At 41.9% G+C, this 20,830-nt stretch overlaps 1 protein-coding gene across 2 annotated transcripts in view; it reads left to right on the plus strand.

Annotated features, from left to right (window-relative positions):
• The window catches only part of grb7 (growth factor receptor bound protein 7), an 80,897-nt gene that overhangs the window by 49,410 nt on the left and 10,657 nt on the right, over positions 1-20,830 (plus strand). For both annotated transcript variants that reach the window (XM_039739209.1, XM_039739210.1), the window contains 7 exons: positions 593-749; positions 1,040-1,161; positions 10,907-10,981; positions 11,321-11,458; positions 11,745-11,855; positions 12,171-12,269; positions 19,588-19,668. In XM_039739209.1, the coding sequence (XP_039595143.1) occupies positions 593-749; positions 1,040-1,161; positions 10,907-10,981; positions 11,321-11,458; positions 11,745-11,855; positions 12,171-12,269; positions 19,588-19,668 (783 nt within the window). The remainder of the gene's footprint in view (positions 1-592; positions 750-1,039; positions 1,162-10,906; positions 10,982-11,320; positions 11,459-11,744; positions 11,856-12,170; positions 12,270-19,587; positions 19,669-20,830) is intronic.

Consider the following 20,830-nt stretch of genomic DNA (forward strand, 5'->3'; position numbering starts at 1 on the left):
ACCCCTAATAGGAGCAGCTGAAAGAAGAAGAAGAAGAAGATTATTGTGGTTCTTTTTGTTGCATTAATATGTACATTATTGTTATTATTATACATTAATTATATGTTTAATTTTCTGAGCAATGTTACCTAAGTTATTAACAGCAGTAGCAGTAACATTAATACTTCTGGTAATATTAGTAACAGGTGTAATATACACATACTGTATATCCTATGTCCATTCATCCATTATCCAACCAACTACTTATCCGTATATCCTAACGACAGGGTCATGGGGGTCTGCTGGAGCCAATACCAGCCAACACAGGGCACAAGGCAGGAAATAAACCCCGGGCAGGGCGCCAGCCCACCACAGGGCAATATCCTATGTATACCACACATATATATATATATATATATATATATATATATATATATATATATATATATATATATATATATATATATATATATACTGTAAATATGTTTATACATATATTTTAATATTAGGACCTTACCACCAGATGTTTCTTTTTTGTTGACAATCATGATATGATTTTTCATAATATAACATATGATGACATGATCTCTTCTTTAATTCCCTTGATTTACAGGTTGTAAAGGTGTCAAGTGAAGATGGATGGTGCCGTTCTCTGACTGTCACTGCTAGCACCACAGCTCGAGACATCTGTCAGCTGTTGGTTCAAAAGATGCACTGTGTGGATCAAGAGAGCTGGGCGCTTGTGGAGCTGCACCCACACTTGGGATTAGGTACTGGTCCCAGAATACAAAAAGAAACCAAAAACACTGAGTGTAGAGCGGGGAACAGTCTCAGAGGTTAAAGTATGGGATGAAGGCCCAATTTATAACCTTATCTGCTTCACAGAATCCATGTCTAGCTATCTAATTAAGAAGAAGGAGTAAAAGTGCATTTGTGAGTGGGGCTGAGCATGTAAAGTTCCAATCCATCACTTGCAAATGTGAGGAAATCTAGATGACTAGCTTCCTCGTAGAAAGAATTGCAGTTATCACTGATTTTTTTTTTTTCGATTGCTTTTTAGAGCGATGTCTTGAAGACCACGAAGCAGTAGTGGGGGTCCAAGCCACGTGGCCTCTTGAAGGCGAGTGTAAGTTTGTCTTCCGCAAGAACTACGCCAAGTATGAGTTTTTTAAGAAGCCAATGGTGAGTTTTGGTAAACCCCGTGCACCTTAGAGATTAGCGTTGCAAAACATTTTGAAATGTATTCATTCTATGAGTCAGTATTTAATATTTAGGATTTTGTTCATGTGTTTGGGTTAAGTGGGATATTTCTGGAGTGTTAGGTAATAAGAATTAGGTTGTATGTTTGCATTGTATTAGGTTGCATGTTTCACTTATATTACCTTTACCAAATGAAATTCCATGCACCTTCCATTGTTATAGCAATAATGAATTTACTTTAGGCCATGCAGTTATTTTCCTGCTGAACTCTACCACATAACATTATATGTAAAAATGAAAGGGGGTTATTATCGTGCCAAGGAAGACATTGCAAGTGGGCATGCCATCTGCCACACCTTTAGTCAGACATACCTGATACTGCTTGTCTCCGGCCGCACCTTCCACTTTCAATTGCTAGGCAACAGCATTTGCTAGGCAGTCACCTGATGCGATTTTTGCTTATTTACTGGAATATTTAAACAGCCTCCATGCTACCACTCAGTGATCTGCCATTGTGCCTTCTGTCTTCTCAATTTTAAACTGTTTTCTTATTTTTAATTCCTACTGTGTCTGACAATTAGTTCTGATTTTCAGCCGTGTTTTGGACTTATGACTTTGCTAGTGTTTAGTCATTTAGATTTTGACCTTTGCCGCCAGTATTTCAGATCTTGCTTGCTCATTTATACCTTCGTTTCTGACCTTTCATTACTTTAACCTATCCATGTTGGTGCCAATATCACCCATATTAGTCTAAATTGGAAGCCAGTCATCAATTTAGTCCTCTATGCTCATAAACTAATCCCCATCCAACCATGCATTAGCCATTAGTGTGGAAGAAGCACATTGAGGGAGGGTCTCCAATAACAGTAATGACAGTAGAGTGACATTACACAAATGTGCAATGTAGTATTATAACAAATACTGAAAACATTTTGAAATAATAACATATTCATTTGCCTGAGTTGTATTCCTTTTGGGTCCTCCCTGCGTGGAGTTTGCATGTTCTCCGCCCATGTCTCCCGGGTCCTCCCTGCGTGGAGTTTGGTTCTCCCTTTCCTCCCACAGTCCAAAGACATGCAGGTTAGGTGTGTTGGCGATCCGAAATTGTCCCTAGTGTGTGTGTGTGTGTGCCCTGAGGTGGGCTGGCGCCCTGCCCAGGGTTCGTTTCCTGCCTTGCACCCTGTGTTGGCTGGGATTGGCTCCAGCAGACCCCCATGACCCTGTAGTTAGGATATAGCGGGTTGGACACTGACTGACTGACTGAAATCTTAAAAATTCAATTAAAATGAATTCCCAAGAAGTTAATTAGCGGCGCAAACAGCGGGTTGGATAACGGATGGATGGATAGATGGATGGATGTACTCCTTTTCGTCTCCAGTCAAATGAATGGTTAGATCCATGACCTCGGTTCATCAAGTCTTTCACCAACAGCTAATCTTGCCCGTAAAAATTTGTAGGGTTGTCTACTTCAGGAAAAGACTTTGTAGACAAATAAAATATTTACTGCCTCCAGGAGGAAATGAACTCTTATAAAAGTGTACGAGGTAGAAAGATGAAACTTCACAAACACAGATTAGAGGAAAAAAATACTGGGAGCTTTGCACTTGCAGCAACCGATGAAGATCTAATGTTGTGACATTAATAAACATTCATTTTTCTTTATTACAAAAAAAAAGTATAATAAGTAAGAATGATATAACACCATGGAAGTGGTTAGAAATATTTGAGGTGCCCATCTCATAATAAAGATGTTACTTTTTTGTGTACTGGCAACCTTGGCAATGCAGGAGCAGTAGTATCAGAAACAAGTCTTGACTGTCATTACACACAGGACCAGAATTATAGACTTCGGCTTTAAGTCTAGGAAACAGGATAATATGGCTCTGTAAACTAAAGCAAGCAATAATTACTGTGATTTAAAAATAAGTATTTGGTCATTTTAATGTAGCAATTAATTAACTAAAGGCAAATCACATAGGGACTCAAAAATAAAAGACCAACATCTTATGACCAGGTCTCCTTTTTAGTTTGCAATCTGCTCTTCAATTCTGATCATATAAAAGGAGAACAAAGTCCTAGAAAAAGAGCAGGTCTGTTAAGAAATGTGCCCATAAGCGTAATGAACAGCACTTGCAGAGCACTAATTTGACAATTCCCATCCTTCACGCCAAGCAGAAGAGAACTAATTGGCCCACTTGCGGCTAACAGACGTCTATACTTCTTCCCACCCTGTCCCAAATACCAAGAAATCATTAATAAAATCTTCCTCAAATGTAGAACTTATATCCATCCATCCGTCCATTATCTAACCCGCTATATCCTAACTACAGGGTCACGGGGGTCTGCTGGAGCCAATCCCAGACAACACAGGGCACAAGGCAGGAAACAAACCCCGGGCAGGGTGCCAGCCCACCGCAGGGCACACACACACACACACACACCAGGGACAATTTAGAATCGCCAACGCACCTAACCTGCATGTCTTTGGACTGCGGGGGGAAGCCCACGCAGACACGGGGAGAACACGCCGACTCCACGCAGGGAGGACCCGGGAAGCAAACCGGGGTCTCCTAACTGCGAGGCAGCAGACTTATATTCAAGAATGATTAAAAAACTACTAACACCAAATAAGATTCCAAACTAGAAGTACAATGTGTGAGTATCTGTCTCATGTCAGGAGGATAGCAGGGCCATGTTCCATATAGTAAATCAAAGAGGGACAAATGATAGACGGAAAAACTTAACAGCCTCAAGGAAATCACTGTTAAAAGGCGAGGCCTTGTTTGCTTTTAAAAATGATTCCCTGTAACACCTGTAATTTATGAAAATTACCATGCATTGTATTTGTTAATGACATGCGTCTAAAACTGAACAAAGAGAGTGGGGTGAGGTTTAAAGGACGGATCAGGACAGAAGCAGCAGAGCAACAGTTTGAGATGTGGTCTATCAGGAAAGGAAAAGATTTAACTCTGCAGACACATTTAAGGGAGAGGAAGACAGAATGATAAAGACACGTCAAGGGAGCGGAGGTTGTGCATTCACTCTGAGCAGAAAGATGTGGAGACAGAAATGCTCTCCTTCTATCTTGCTCAAGAACCATGAAATCAGTACCTGGCCCAATTTTACAAATCCTATTTGTGCATTTTCCACTCTAAATAACACAGAGAAATGGAAGATAATGTAACTGTGTTTGATGCACAAGCTTATTATGGATAGTGATAGACTCGTACGTGCAGGGCTACAACATTCCTTGAAATCCACATGACAAAAAATCCTTTCCAGCACAACCAGTTCGGTTTGATTGCACGTGTCAATCCTACACACAGAGATGTAAGTGCAATGGTGGGTGTTTGAACCCAGCTGAAAAAGAGCCACGGCAGTGTTAAAGCTGATCGCAATCTCAATCGTAATAATACTGCTGGAGAGTAATTAGGGTACTAAACTCACAGACCACTAAGCACGCAAAATGTTCCTAGGTTGGCATGGTTAGAGAGTTTAAACTTTGTTTGACTTCACGTCATTTAACTCTACCGCATTTATAATTAGTGTAGGGAGAGCTGAGTCTGTAAAGGGAAGTGTATGGTTTTTGTTTCTCTGATTTTAATTTTTAATAGAGCTAGCTATTCGATTAATATGTTAAAAACGTCTGTGATTACATTTTGTAACGCAACTACTCAATGCGTTATTTTAAGTCTTTCAGGGCTGATGTTGACTTTTGTCGAAATTCAGTGGTGGAGGACGGTAATCAGCTATAAACTGCAACAAAACTCGCTCTCCTTTGCTTGAAGAGAAGTTACGTGGCTTTGCTGACTTGACATCGAATCTCTGCTCGTGAATGAGTAGTGAAGAGTCAACCGCCTCTAAAATGGCATTGACATCTGGTGAGACTAAAGCAAATGTGCAAAGCAAAATACCCCATGGACATTTGACGTATTATCGCTGAATCTGACATTTTTTGATGCAAGTGATCTGGAGATGGATATTGAAAACGAAAGTGAGGTGCCAGCATCAGCCTATTGGTCCCCAGCTGATCGTGGCGCTGAACACGTTGGCATAGCTGATGCCCCTACAGCAGCGTTTGCCTAGGAGGACCACCACTTATGATGACAAGAGGTACAAACCATATTGCGTCACATTACGACTGGCACCGTCGCCCACCTGCTGTGCAGACGTCCAGTCCTGCTGACCATCAAGCCGCCACTGCTGCCGGAGATGCCAAACAGGCACCAACAGCTGCCACAGAATGTGCCAATGTGTGTACCAATTATGTGTGAAGGCAGTGCCTTGTGAGTTTTTTGGAAATAATATTCAGCCCTCAAAGAGTTAATCTGGTGAATCTGACCGTGTTCTTCACATGTTGGCATAGAGCTGCGGAAAACGAATCCGAGTGTATTAATGGTAGTAGGGGGTCACTAACACTTGATCGTCTCCTACGTTATCTTCTTATGCAACTTCTTACCGTGGCTGTTCGTTTGTCTGTCCAGGATTTGAAATCCCCTGTAGCTCACAAACCATTTCACCGATTGATCTAAAATTTGGTACACATACACCACATGACGTCTACTATCTGCTTTCCGGGTGATGATTTTTATTACTCGTTTTATTTTTATTTTATTATTTAACAGCAGGGCGGCCGTGCAGTGCATGCGTACATTCATTGTTTTCTTTCCCTACCACCTTTGCGGTCACTTCCCATACCTCTTCATATCTTTAATAATTCTTGAGGCAGATTGTGGCGCTTAAGTAAAAAATTAAGAAAAACGTACTAAGTAATTACAACACAAAAACTAACTTAGTTTTAACGTGAAAACATGCAGACGAAAGAAGAGAAGCAGCAGGCCACTATAGGGTGGAGAAAAGAAGAGCTGCTCAGGAAGCAGCAAGCGCATCAACCTCTGAGCAAACGAATGCTGAACGTGCAGAGAAAGAGGACGAAAACTAGGAATGCTCAAGTCAAGTGTATTCACTGCACGTTATCATACTGGTTTCTTGATAATAGTCTTTATCCACATACACACATCCACAACCCAGTAGAGCTGCCACACGTTACTTATAATACAGAATCGTCCTCTACAGAAACATAAAATGCTGGATACAGTATTGAACTAATAAGGGAGGTGATCTGTATCGTATTTTAGTACACATGGTTTCATACATACACTATTTCTTCAAAGTGCACATAATAAGATGAATTAGAATTAAACCATTGGAGTTGCATTTCCATGGTTCACTGTTCACTGACATTACAGAAATACAAGCTCTGTGCGCTCTCTGTGAGACTGTGCATCACTTTCATCATTGCTGTATTAAAAGAAATCCAAAATAGGCAATACCTGCACTGTAAACATTAATATGGCAGCATCTCCTAATCCAAGTTAGCCCAATAAAGAGGCTGTGGAGGTACAGTATAGGTCTGCGTGGGAGACAGAATGTCAGTGGGTCTGCCCTGTCCCTGAGAAATGTCTGACCTGAAACAGCACGGTGCAGGAGCTACACGTCTGAGCAGCTAATGAACGGGCGATACAGAGTGGAATCGTTTGATTCCTTACACCTCACTCAGACGTCCCTCAAAGCAGACATGGCATGTTGTTGTTAAATTTATTGTGTTTTACCTACCATAGACTACATTGTGGGCTACATTAGCCCTATAAGATATTGTAACCAATGAAAGTAGGCAATAATCATTGCAATTTGATCATAGTAATATGTTCATCCATTTTGGCTGAAGGTTAAGATAATTAAGATTTATTTCCTAATTCATAAATTATATATTTTACAGCAATGCACAATTTGAAACATCTAAAGTAATAATCCAATCATGCAATCCTGTATGAATCATATGATTCATAACCACGGTACACGTTTAAAAGTTTTTTTTTTTCATTCTGAGATTAACTTGATTACAAGTATGGGTTTCATACGTCTACTAGATGAAAAAATAATGCAAAGGAAAAGCACAACTTGTAACACATTGTATTTTATAATAAACCAGTAACGGAGCACTGCACGTTACACTTGACTTGAGCATTCCTAGTTTTCGTCCTCTTTCTTTCTCTGTACGTTTATCATTCGTTTGCTCGGAGGTTGATGCGTTTGCTGCTTCCTGAGCTGCTCTTCTTTTCTCCACCCTAGCAGCCCACTTCTTCTCTTCTTTCGTTGGCATCTTTTCACGTTAAAACTGATTAAGTCCGTGTTTGTGTCGCAATTACTTGGTACGTTTTCTTTAATTTTTCACTTAAGCTGGCACTTAAGTCTTCAATCTGCCTCAAGAATGATTTAAAATATTAAGAGGTAGGGGAGGTGACAGCGAAGGTGGTAGGGAATGAGAACGGCACCCATACGCATGCGCCGCCCGACCGCCCTGCTGGTAGAGTTGATTGTACAATAAAATAAAATAAAAATAAAAAGAGGAATACCCTTGGAGGTCAATCATCACCCCGAAAGTGCACAGTACAGGTCACGTAGTATATGTGTACCAAATTTCAGGTCAATAGGTCAAACGGTTTGCAAGCGACAGGTGATTTAAAATTCTGGACAGACAAACGGACAGCCATGGTAGCATAATATATATAAAGAATACTATACAACATATTTAGTTACTTTTTTGTAAGTCATGAGTAATGTTACCAAGTTAATTTTAAAAATAATATCTTCCGACACTGGTCTCTTGAAAACATTTCTTTTCTATATCTGGATATTATCGCTTGAACAACCAGTGTAAATAAACTGATTTGCTTAAGTGACACTCGGAATAAATAGTCAGAAAATCAATGATGTCTTATTTTTTATCCTTGTATGATTGTAAAGGCAGAATTTGTGATGGTGCCGGTCCTCTCCAGACTCCCTCTTCACCTATTGGAGTCTGTAGAACCCAACACTGTCGATAGTTATGCCCGAGCTGAGCTGACAAATGAGGACAAATCTCAGATGAAGCAAGGGGATGGTGGAAAGTGCTCAGGTGCTTTTATTAAAAACAGTCAAAAACAAATCCAAAACGTGTCCACAGTGCAGGGTTCAAAAAACAATACGGAAATAAATCCATAAAACCTGGTGAAAAGTGGGGATAAAAATCCAATAAATAGTTCCATTGAAATCAGAGGTTAAAATTCAGTCTAACTCCTCACGACCTCTGCCCACCTCCTTCTATTTCTCCCCGGCTCACCCATTGCTTGCGTAGTCGGCGGAGACTCAGCAGCCACAAACTCCTTTCTGACGACCCCCGTCTTGGCTGCATAGCCAGACCATCCGAGGTCGGCTCTCCTCCCGTCTTCCTTCGCGCTCACTCAGTCGCACCTCAGATGCCTAAGGAGGTCATCTGCGTTGTTCGCTCCACTCCACCCAAAAATTCATTGAGGCGAACTAGCCCCTAGAGCGCAACAGCCTACACTCCTCCTCGGGGCCCCAGCTCGTGCTGCCTTCTCCTTCCAGGTGGCCAGATTGTCCTCCCAAGACTGTCTTTCACGTCTTTTACCCTCCTTCTCTCTGTTTCCTCATTTTCCTCCCCCATCCCTTTGTGCTTATACGGCTCTGTGGGTGCAGCGCCTTTAATCACACGCCACAGGGAGCCAATGAAGCAATTGAGAACAATCGTACCCGCACGTGCCCCAATTACCCCATCAACTCCCTGTGGTCGTGGCCAGGGCCGGATTAAGGTGGGTGCTATTGATGCTGCAGCATTAGGCCCATTCCTGAAATAGGCCCAGATGAAAACAGACGAGAATTTTCCAGAAGCTGAACAGTTTTCCTTTGCTATATTAATCTCAAAATAATTCTTAGAATGAAATTTGGAGTCTGACTTTCGGACGCCTAGAAACAGCGTTACTTATTATACAGTTACTATTGTTCTTTGCGCTGTGACGTAACTATAACGTCGTTGTGTTTATTGTTAACCGAAGATTTCAAGTTATTGCTATCAATTTTACGTTAAACAGTTTACTTAGTAATTTAGCTGCATTTTTTGCAATATCTTGGGGATTCCTGCCACTTTATTATTGTTCGGTAAGTGCCACGTAGTAAATTTTTCACCTTGAAAGTTAGTTGTACAGTAAAAACCGATGGCTATTTAAATGGTTATCTGTAAAGGTAAAACGAAAAGCCGGCCCGCAGGCCTGGCATAGACGTTTAGAATTTTTAAAATCCTCGACAGGATTCTGGTCTATTATGAAATTTAAATCGTGGACAAATTTTTAGCGTCAAGAGCATGAACTGAGTCACTTTGACCCAATGTCTCTGCAAATTCATTTTTTCCTACTCTGTTTCGTAAGAGAATTGCAAAATTTTGTGTATTTCATTGTTAGGTTTTCTGCATTAAGTGCACTTTCAGACAATTGCTATTGAATGTTGATGTTAATCTCGAGTTGTTACGATACTATGTCGTTATTATTATTCATGTTCAATAAAGGCTGGCTGGTTGCGTCGCAAGCAATGAAGGCTCCTTGGTCGGTCTGAGTGCGCATGTACGGTGAGTGTCGAATGCACACGCACCAATGGCGAGAAAAAATAGGCCTTTTTTGCACTGCAGCATCAGGCCCAACTTCGTCTTAATCCGGCCCTGGTCGTGGCAATCATGCCCACTGAGACTGGCATGGCTGTCTGGATTTAAAACTGGCCATTCTTTTGAAGCTGCGGACCCGCTATACCACAGAATTATTGACAGAACCAATCAAAGTACTAGGCTAATTTGAATGTGATTTTGTGGCTCAGAATTTGTGTTTCACTGTTTATTCAATTGTTTCTGTTACACAAAACTACTCAATAATGTAATACTCATTAGCAAGTGATTATAAAACTGTTTTACATTAAAATTTAATCACAGAGGTATTTCTGCTTTATAGAAACATATTAATATGTTTGAAGGAAATATGATAAATAAGCGCTATAGGTTGTGTTTTCATTGCATGCCAGATTGTGCTTTAATTTAACTATACTTTATTCCTAATTAGTTTAGTGCACTGGGTTTCAAAAAGAAGTCGAAAAATTAGCTATATTTATCTAAAAATTAAAATTATGTTTATTTTAAAAGGTTCTAGCGACAAAAAACATATTTGTAAGTCAGTTTGAGGTTGGGCTTTCCAAACAACCCTGGAGGACAAAGAGGAATGCAACCTCCCAGACAGACAGGGGTGAAACATCTAGGATAGGCAAGGTAGGACGAAAGGAAGGCAACTTTACAAATAAAAGAGGACAGATGTGATGGAGGAAGAGAGAGACAGCTTTCCAGACACGTGACAGATTGGCTAAGTGGATGTTCCCAGCAGTTACATTTGAGGAAATACAGTAAGATAAGTATAATGCAAATCAACTGACAGGTGGGTTGAGGGGAACATCACTGGCAGGGAGTGGGACACAGAAGAGGTGAGACCTCCCAGTAGACAAAGAGAGTGATTGGGGGCTAGCTGGGTCTTCAGGCACCTGGCATGTGCTTAAAGACTCCGAATGCTGTACAGCTCTGTGAGTATCTTTGACCCACTTGACTTGCTCCTGTTGATTATGCAAAGTGTAACAAGAACTGCATTGAAGATTAAGTTACAGAATTCTGCACGTGTGGACATTTAAGAAGCGCAAGGCTCTTGTAAGCCAAATGTAATTCAGGCAAATATAATGAGCTGCAAATGTTGACGAGTAGTACAGCACACTTTTTTTGCTTTTTTTTGGCTTGAAGAAGCTATTGGGCAGTTACCAATCAGATTTATTGTATTTACTTGTGTTTCTTTGATTCTTCCCCCAGTTGTTCTTCCCAGAACACATGATCTCTGATTGTGTGGACGCCAACAAAGGAATGACCTCATCGGAGCTCATCCAGGTGAGATAAGGCCAGAGGGCCTGGCAGAGAGTGACAAATGAGATCACTGGTGCACCCCCTCTACTCTTTTGTTTGGAAACAGGACTATCAGGTCCTGCAGATTAATTCAACAGTAACGGATTAAATGTATCATCACGAAAGCTCTTTTCTCCCTGCTAGCTAAAGCACTCCATGACTTGCCTCGGGGGCTTTACTTGCCTGGTTACATCTGTGTGTCTGAAAGACGCCAAGTGTCCATCACTACCACAGAAAGCAAACTGAGCCAAAATGATTACAACAGATGCTGAGCGGTCTGGTAACAATCAGGACCACCACTCAAGTAGTATCTTTTGTTCCCAGAATCTGCTGAACTCAGGAAGTTGTCCAGAGATACAGGGGTCTCTGCATGTCAAGGACGCCACCAGGAAGGTCTGGAAAAAATGCTACTTCTTTTTGAGGAAATCTGGTCTCTATTTCTCCAGCAAGGGTGATTCCAAGGTACAACTGCTACATAGTGGCAACCCTGTGATGTAGTTTCTGGATGCACAGTGTCCACTGGAGACGTGGCTGGCAATGGGTTGGGGCAAAATGTATTCTATATCTGTCTGTTATTAATAAGAATGGGTACATACTTCATAACACTCTGTGGATAAATATGAGATCTCAGAAAATCAGACAGAGCCAGGAAGGTGTAGTAACTCCCTCACATGGAGAACAGAATTGAAACAGTTAGTGGATTATAGTGCTGAAAAGAGTAAAGAGAATTTGTCTTTATCTTAACTAGGAACCCCGACATTTGCAGTACGTTGCAGACCTAGAGGAACTCAACATCTATAGCATCTCTCACAGCAAAAAGCTTCACAGCGCGCCCACAGAATTTGCATTCTGTGTCAAGGTAAGCAATCCCTTCAGATTGCTTATGTTATTCTAATAGAAAGTGCAAAGACAAGTGACGTCCAGTACAGGAAACTGGGACTGCTTCTAGAGTATGACTATTGTTACCTCTACTGGTATCCAGTTGTAAATGTAAAAGTGCAGTGTGAGGAGAAATGTCAGCATCCAAAAATCTGGCATGAATATGGGCTTCATTTCTGACCTAATCACAAAACAGCTTCTCAAGACAGCCTGCCAGATTCAGAACTTGCTAGCTATGTGACAGCCTACAAATCCTCGTTGTGCTGACATCTGACTCCCTTGTGTCTTCCTCCAGCCTTGCAGGAATCGTAACCGAAACCGGGACCTTAAGTTGCTGTGTGCTGAAGATGAGCAAATCCGCACTTGCTGGATCACCGCCTTCAGACTCTTTAAGGTGAGTGGCCCCTATTGCATATGCAGTAGCTGCAGCAGAGCAGCATTACGCAAATTTGCCCGTTTTATAAATTAACTCCTAGACCTTCATTTAATAAAAAGACTTCAGGTCAGGTTAGTGAATTGTGTCATTTTTGGCTAACATTTCAGGTCAGCTAAAGTGGAATCTGACAATTTCTCTGTGTCATTCCAGTTGGAAATGCCCAACTGATTATTTTGCTCAGATTCATTAATGTTCTAGTCCATTGTTTATCAACCTTTATGGTCCCACACAGCATTTTTGCCTTTTTACATTTATTGATGACACACTAGCAGCAATTACAAACTGCCCCCTTGGTGAAATGAGCGTATTTGGGAGTCCCCCTTGGTAAAATAAGGAAACATGTTGTGCAGCGCTGCCAATTGCTTAGCCAACCCATCACAACCCACCATAACCCATTTGCGAATCAATGACAGTAACCCAGTGGTTGAGAAACACTGTTCCAGTCTAAAGAGTGTCACAGATTAGGGCTCTCTCGCTCCCTTGAACCCTCAGACCACATGTCAGACACCAGGTCAAAGTCCAAAGATGAATATTTATTACAATAATAAAGTGCACAAAGCACTCAATAACGATAACCAATAATCAAATAAACAATCCTCCAATCTCCCAGACGCTTAGCCACCCTGCCTCCCAACTCAGCTCGTCCGTCTGGGATTGCCCAGAGTCCTTTATAGTCCTTGACCCGGAAGTGTTTGTCCCTCAGTCCATGTGACTTTCTATCACTTCCGGGTCAGGTAACAACTCCTTTTCTTCATCCCAGAAGCACGTCATTTCTTCTGTCCATGTGACTGGGACGTACTTCCGGGGTGTAGGCAAAATAGTTTCTGGGCCTCCCTGCAGCGACTCCTGGCGGCCCCCATGGTATCCAGCAGGGCTGTGCATTTAAAGTCCACTGTCCATAATTTCCTGCTGGCATTCGGGGCATCTCCATGCTGCAAGGAGGGCTCCATCTGGCAGCCCGGGGGTATTGGCAGGAATGAACGGCCGGCCATGTACCACAAGAGGAAATGGTATCCTGTAATAACTCTGGGAGGTCTTCAAAGATTTAGCCCAATGTTTTCATTGAGGAGGGGCAGGTAATGAGGAATGTAGAGTATTGCTTGGCAAAATTAAGTACAGCGTGGCTCCCCACCACAAATGGCAGAGGTAATACCCTGTCATTAATGCTGAAAATGATGGATTTACAATGTGCTTGTGGACAAAAAATAATCTGTGGGGAAATTACTTCTGCTATTGTGATCCATGTCTCCCTTATCCAAGCATTCAGTGTCACATGATCACCATGACACACACATCAAGCCATAGCTGAAGACACTGATCACAGAGTCTGTGAAGTTTCGATTGTACCAACTGGTACTCATATAAAATGCAGGCCATACTGCCAGTGATGCCTATGCACCCTGATGACGCAAGCATATGGTGCATCCACAGAACCAGCGTGATAAGCAGTGAGGAACAAAAGTTGGTAAACACTCTCTTAAAATGATCCATATTCCTGTATTATTTGATAGATAGATAGATACTTTATTAATCCCAAGGGGAAATTAAATTAAAGAGTAATAAAAATGCAGGTATGACATACAATAACTTTGTATAATGTTAACGTTTACCCCCCCGGGTGGAACTGAAGAGTCGCATAGAACGGTCTCCTCAGTCTGTCAGTGGAGCAGGACGGTGACAGCAGTCTGTCTGTCACTGAAGCTGCTCCTCTGTCTGGAGATGATCCTGTTCAGTGGATGCAGTGGATTCTCCATGATTGACAGGAGTCTGCTCAGCGCCCGTCGCTCTGCCACAGAAGTCAAACTGTCCAGCTTCGTGCCTACAATAGAGCCTGCCTTCCTCACCAGTTGTCCAGGCGTGAGGCGTCCTTCTTCTTTATGCTGCCTCCCCAGCACACCACCACGTAGAAGAGGGCGCTCGCCACAACCGTCTGATAGAACATCTGCAGCATCTTATTTAACCTCGAATGTGATTTGATTCACATCGTAGTAAAAACAAAAAAGATCTTAGAGCATACAAAAATGTTTTTGTTCACATTTTTCATTGATACACCATCATTAGTTTATCAATCTGCAGTGGGTTGGCACCCTGCCCGGGATTCGTTCCTGCCTTGTGCCCTGTGTTGGCTGGGATTGGCTCCAGCAGACCCCTGTGACCCTGTGTTCGGATTCGTCGGGTTGGAAAATGGATGGATGGATAGTTTATCAATTCACCACATCCACCATTTTGACTTATTCCTCTTTACAGAACTACTTTTACTTGTGATATTTTAGGCTACATGAAATACTAGCTTTCTGCTTATTTAATTGTGTGTTTTATTTCACAATCAAGTGTACTGTCTCATAAAAAACAGAATTTCTCATTCAACCCAATGATGGCAAGCTACCTGGGTTCTGATGTTACAATGCAGTCCCAAATCTTTGTACATCTCCCACAATATTTCATATTTTGGATGAGGTTCCTTCATGGGAATGTAGCATTTTGTTTTGGCCACAATAGCCATCATTTTGTTGCTGCTTTTCCTGGTGTAGAGCTATGCTGATTATGCTTCTTTATCCTCAGGAACCTTGTCAGGCACTTCCAGGACTATCAAGAGATATAATCTCTCAAGCATGTCCTGGGTCTGTCCATCGGTCGTCTCCTACTAGGTGGTGCCTTATACATTTCTCATGGGAGAGGACCAGAAAATATCCTAACTACTGTACATGCTCAAGCCAAGGCACTAGTTTTATTCTGGAAACTTCCATATTGCCGAACTAGACACACTCTGTCAAAATCAGCAAGACAACTCTTTTCAGGAGCCTCGTTTGAGATGGCTTGTATTTACAATCTCATTTTTTCCGTTACTACACAGTGCTTGTGAATAAAGTCAAGTATGTGTACATGGACTGGCTAATAGATTAAGAGCTTCATTTGTAGATTTAGCTCCCGCTTCACCACTATGGCCTTGCGAAATGTTCATAACATTGTTGCCACTGTACTGTATAATAACCTTAATTTAGAATTCCAATCCCAGCCGCATCACGTTCTGTGGAAAAAGATTCCCGTGCACACCAGCGACCACAGTCTGATGTCACCAAGAAGACAACATCATATGGAAACAGCAGAGATGCAGTCCTTAGGTCTCAAGACTGGATGCCCTCCAAACTCTGTCTGCACCATGATGTCCTGTTCATGAAAATATGTAACAGAAGAGATCAGATGCACCCATTGCTGGTGTTATTTTACGCCCTAGCCCACGCTTAATAGTGTGCTAGTTGACTGTTTGGTAGCTAACCCGTGTGGCTGGGTTTTCCCCCCTTATGATCTGTGCCGTAGGTGAATGGTTAATTTACCTTAATGGTGACACCAGTCCTGGATTGCAGAGTCCAATGACCACATTGAATGGTCCTCACTTAACGCCAAGTATGCAAAACCAATGTTTGTTCCACAAATAACAGGCAGCAAATGCATCCAGCAGTGGCCCCAGGATCTCAGGGTTCTATATTATCTTCCAGCAGCTGCCATGGCACACATAGTATTAAGCTTTTTACAAGTCCATAAGCATGTGTAGAAAGGCCCCACGATATCTAAGGATACAGAGTCTGTTCATTGCTCCCCAGCCAGGAGGAAACACTGCTGAACCTGAGGTGCAAATTTTGGGCACAATCTTCATTCCAATTCACCCCATGTTAGGGCTTTTTTCATGGAGGCTGAAAAGCGTGACCTCTCTGTAAATGAAACAAACAATCTTGTCCCTATTTGGCCCAACACTGCAGTCTGTCAGTCCCAAGGCACTGTGCTCCCCTTCCAAGCAACACCGAGCAAGCGCATTAGCCACAATGTTTAGTGCTCTCAGCATTTCTGGTTGGATCTCATCCTCTCCTGCAGCCTTGTCACTACAGAGCTTTTTAATCAGTACAGCAACCTCATCTACAGAGATGGACCCATCTTAACCACCTTAATGCTTTCCTGTACTATTTCAAGCATAAAACTGATTCTACAGTAATACATTTACAGGCCTCTTAGTAATTAATATTCCAGTGTACCGAGCCAGTGCTTACAAGGATAGCCCATAGTGTTTAATGCATTGCAGTAAGTTTAGCTCTGGAGCTTTTCTAGCAATATAGAACTGTGAGTTAGGATGTACTACAGTATACTATACTGCATTACAAACTGTTCTACTTTCATACATTTACAGGCCTAATAGTTTTATTCAGTTGCACCAAACCGGTGTTTACACAGTTTAATTACATTATGTATTGCATTACAGGATGGTTAGTTCTCTACCTGTTCTAGCAATATGAAACTGATGTAAACAGCACATTTCTGCAGGGGATGTATTGGATCTACTGGATTTAGTAGTTCCCAGAAGTGTTCCTTCCACTTCTTAACAATATCCCCACCCTTGCTGAGAGCAGTATATGAGATAATAATAATAATTCTGCCTGCCTTTCCTGAATTTTCAAAAGGTGTATCAGAACCTCTTGGCATTGTCCTTGGTTCTCAGTAAATTTCTACCACTACCTCAGCTGCCACATTTATGGTGTGCTAGTACCTATCAAGTCAAATCTTTATATCCTAATGCTAATACTGGAGGGAAATCCTCCACCAAAAGGTCTTAGGTTTGCGGTCATGACAGGCAATAGCAACGTTTTGGCCATATCTTCTTGCATCTACCCTGACTGGTGAGGTCTTGTATGGGATTCATTTGGACATCATTCTCCTGATCTCTCCCCAGTGTCAGGATGCTCTATTCAATAAGGGCGCGCACAAAAAGGCGAGCTTCAAAAGGGCGACCTCAATTGGACGCGGCGAATAAAGGCGTTCGTAGATAAAGGTGAGCTTCAAAAGGGCGACCTCAATTGGACGCGGCGAATAAAGGCGTTCGTAGATAAAGGTGAGCTTCAAAAGGGCGACCTCAATTGGGCGCGGCGAATAAAGGCGTTCGTAGATAATTTTATACGTTCAATCATTGCCTTTATCTAATAAATTTTCTGTAATAATTTTGTTGCGTTTGCCTTTATTCGCTGCGCCCAATTGAGGTCGCCCTTTTGAAGCTCGCCTTTATTTACGCGCCCTTATTGACGGATACCGTGGCAGGAGGAGGTCCTCTGAAGGTGAAAGTTGACGCTACTGTGAAGAAGGGTATCTGCTATTTGTTCCCAGCACACCCTCACTACTAGTTTGAATCTTATAGATCTGGCTAGCAGGAACTCCACTATTTTGAGCCACAAGGCGATGAAACACTTAGAACATTACAAAAACTTTGACTGGAACAGGACCTTCAGTCCAACAAAGCTTGTCAATCCTATTCACCAAATTCCTACAAGTCAAGTTTTGAATTGCTCTAAAGTCCTGCTCTCTACCACACCACTTGGTAACCGAATCCATGTGTTTATGGCTCTATGTGTCAAGAAAGAACTTTCAAAAGTTTGGCCAAACTTACCCTGAAACATTATTTTGTGCCCCAGAGATGTTGTTGAACTCATTTTAAAGTAATGGCTGGGATTCACTTCACTAATTGCCTTTATAATTTAAAAACGTCAATCATGTCACCTCTTAATCTCTGTTTACTTAAATGTCTTCAATCTTTCACTCAAAGCTGACAGATCAATACCTTTCTTTACACAACTACAAAGATGATTAATGACCTTTGGCCCATGGTTTTCTGGTGCCAGATATACTTATGAGCAACCTTGTGTTCAAACATGGTGTTCACAAAGGGGAATACAGTACCAGCACAGAAATCCAGTAGTAATTCAGCACTCAGATTCTGATCAGGCAATTCATTTCTCTCAGTCATACCCCCCATGGACTGCTGTCATTCTTTACATGAGAGAGTTTGCCATAGAGTCAGGAGATGAGACACATTTGAGAATCAAATACTATGTCTCAAAAATGTTGCATAGTTGGAGTTTACACACAAAACGACAATCGAGGTTTTCCTCTCTGCAACCTGAAGTCCCATTGAGGCCATCCTCTCATTCACAGGAACAAACTGTCAAGTATAGGACACCCAGCAAAGGGCATTGTGAGCATCATCACACCCATTTAGAGCCATTCGGGAGCAGGAAAGAGGCAACCATTGACTGAGAAGTTCTAGAACCGTTTTTTTTTTTTAATGTAGAGGTGAGTCTGACTATATCTGGCCAATATTTTTCAACTTCCTGCATGAGTTCTAGCTTTTTCCCTGCCACAAAAGTAACATCCCATAGCCCTAGAGCCAGCTTCCTTGCCATTATCTGGTATGTTTAGGTCTGTACTACTTCTACCTGCCTGTCACCTGAATGGCACCTGAACCCGACCCTTTATCTTTCCCTTGTGGTGCAAAGACGAGTTAAGCTAAGTGAAGGCTATTCTCAGGCCTGGCTCCAGGAGTGGTTCCTAATCCGAGTAAGACAAATGACAATAATTGCAACTTTCATTAGGTCACATTTTTGATTATTGTTTGGCTGGACCGTTTCTTTCATTTTCTGTGAGTAACCCTTTTAGAAGCATGTATCGCCAAACAGTATAGCTATAAGGGGTATTGAGGCACACAAAGCTCCCCATGTCAAGATCAAAATCCTACATTTGTACCCATTCTGGATCCTCCGGTTTCTTTTCCAGTGTTCACAACAAAGTAACAGCCTCATTTTCACCAAAATGCCATTTCTCTTTATCCCAGATCATTCTACTTTCATATTATCTGTCAGGAGAATATTCTCATGGTTCATACTGTTCATCATTCTGGTTCTGATTTACCTACACATTCCACGGCGGCTCCAGTTCAAGTGTAACTGTTGGTGACAGTGGGCCCTGTGATGGACTGGAGTCTTGTCCAGGGCTCTTTCCTGCCATGCACCCAGTCCCCCATAACCCTGAACTGCATTAGGTGGGATTGAGAATGTTTTGTAGTGTAACAGCGTGGGTACATGTATTTCTTCTTGCCCATGCTTTTCTTTACTTCAGCAAGTATCTCATTATGTTCTAGTTTGCACTTATACATCTCACGTAGTTGAAGACCAAGTTGCAGTTGTGAAAGGTTTATAAACATTTTCCTCTCTGCTATTCCTTATATACATTAATAAATATCATGTTGTCTTCTCTGTAAGAAATACTTTTTTTTTTTTTTAGTTAGAATACACTTCATTCAATCAGTAGCTTTTCATGTGGAACTCTGACAAATGCTGTTTGTGAAGAATAATGTCTCCAAGGCCCTCATTTCCTCAGTATCTCTGCTCCAGTGCGCCTCGGTAAGCAGGACTTTGCTGAGTGGCAATTTAAAGAAAACCCACTCCCTCTGTCTCCGCAGTACGGCAAGCAGCTTCAGTGCAATTACCAGCTGTCTCTGTCTATGAAGAGTCAAGGGAGTGCCTCGGAATCCTCCACTAAGGTAAGCTCACAACACTGTTTACGCTCACCTCTGTTATAATCAGTAAAACATTCGGACACATTTTGTAAAAGCAGGATTGTGATGTAAAGTTCTTTCATTATAGAAGGTTGGTCCAGGTAAACGCCTATCAGGAAGGACTTTCGGTTTGGTAGATCCCAAGCACCAGTCTGGGAACTCATGTTGACAATTAGAATAAAGAGTCCTACGATGCTTTTAAACATTAACACTTATTAAGAAAATGTTTGGAAAGGAGTCAGGCAATACATTCTTGACGCTTGTACTGGATCAGAATAGTTCAGAAAATGGATGTAATGATTTTCTTTTTACTAAACAGATGAAGGAATGACATGGTAGTGCGGTGGATGGCATTACTGTCTCAAGGCTTCGCAATCCTGAGATCAGATGTCTGTGTAGTGTTTGTGTGCTGTCCCTGTGTCCACTTCATTTTTTTTTTTTCCTCCTCCATTTCTCTTATTTTCCTTCCACTTCTCAAAGACGTGTGTGACATATGAGGTGGCCACTTGTATGCAGCACAGCCCTTGGTGTCAGCATCTCTGCAGAAAAAGGCAAGCCGCAGACTGCAGCACGCCACGCCACCCTGTGAAGCGCTGCTGGCAGAACAAATCCAGGCTGAAGTACAAATCTGGACAAGGTGACATTGAAACAGGCATGAGAAAATTTGGGAAAACAGGACTGTTTTAAATGCACAAGCTGTAATATGAAAGACTGATCAAAAATATGCCGAGGGTCATATTTGGGCAAGCAAAGAATACCAGTAACAAAAATAAAAAAGAAAATAAATGACAAAAAGCACAAAACCACACTAGATAACAAGCAGGCTTTAAATGGTGGCTGTCCCATTGGAAAACCCACTTGACACCACCGCTGGAACTCCCCTATACATTTCATCTGCTCCCTTACATAGCAACAGAAGAAAATAGGTAGGGCGCAGCAAATAGGAAGGACTAGGAATGGAGTCGCAGTCAATTCCTGACATTATGTTAAAAACCCACTCTAAATTGCCCCCTATGAATGAATGGTAAAATGGCCTGTATTTGATATAGCGCCTAACTAGAGTTCAAGAACCCCCCTAGGCGCTTTACAACACAACAGTCATTCACCCATTCATACGCTGGTGATGATAAGCTGGGATAATGCCGGG

This window comes from Polypterus senegalus, chromosome 17 (genome assembly GCF_016835505.1).
Source record: "Polypterus senegalus isolate Bchr_013 chromosome 17, ASM1683550v1, whole genome shotgun sequence".
Classification (NCBI taxonomy): domain Eukaryota; kingdom Metazoa; phylum Chordata; class Cladistia; order Polypteriformes; family Polypteridae; genus Polypterus; species Polypterus senegalus.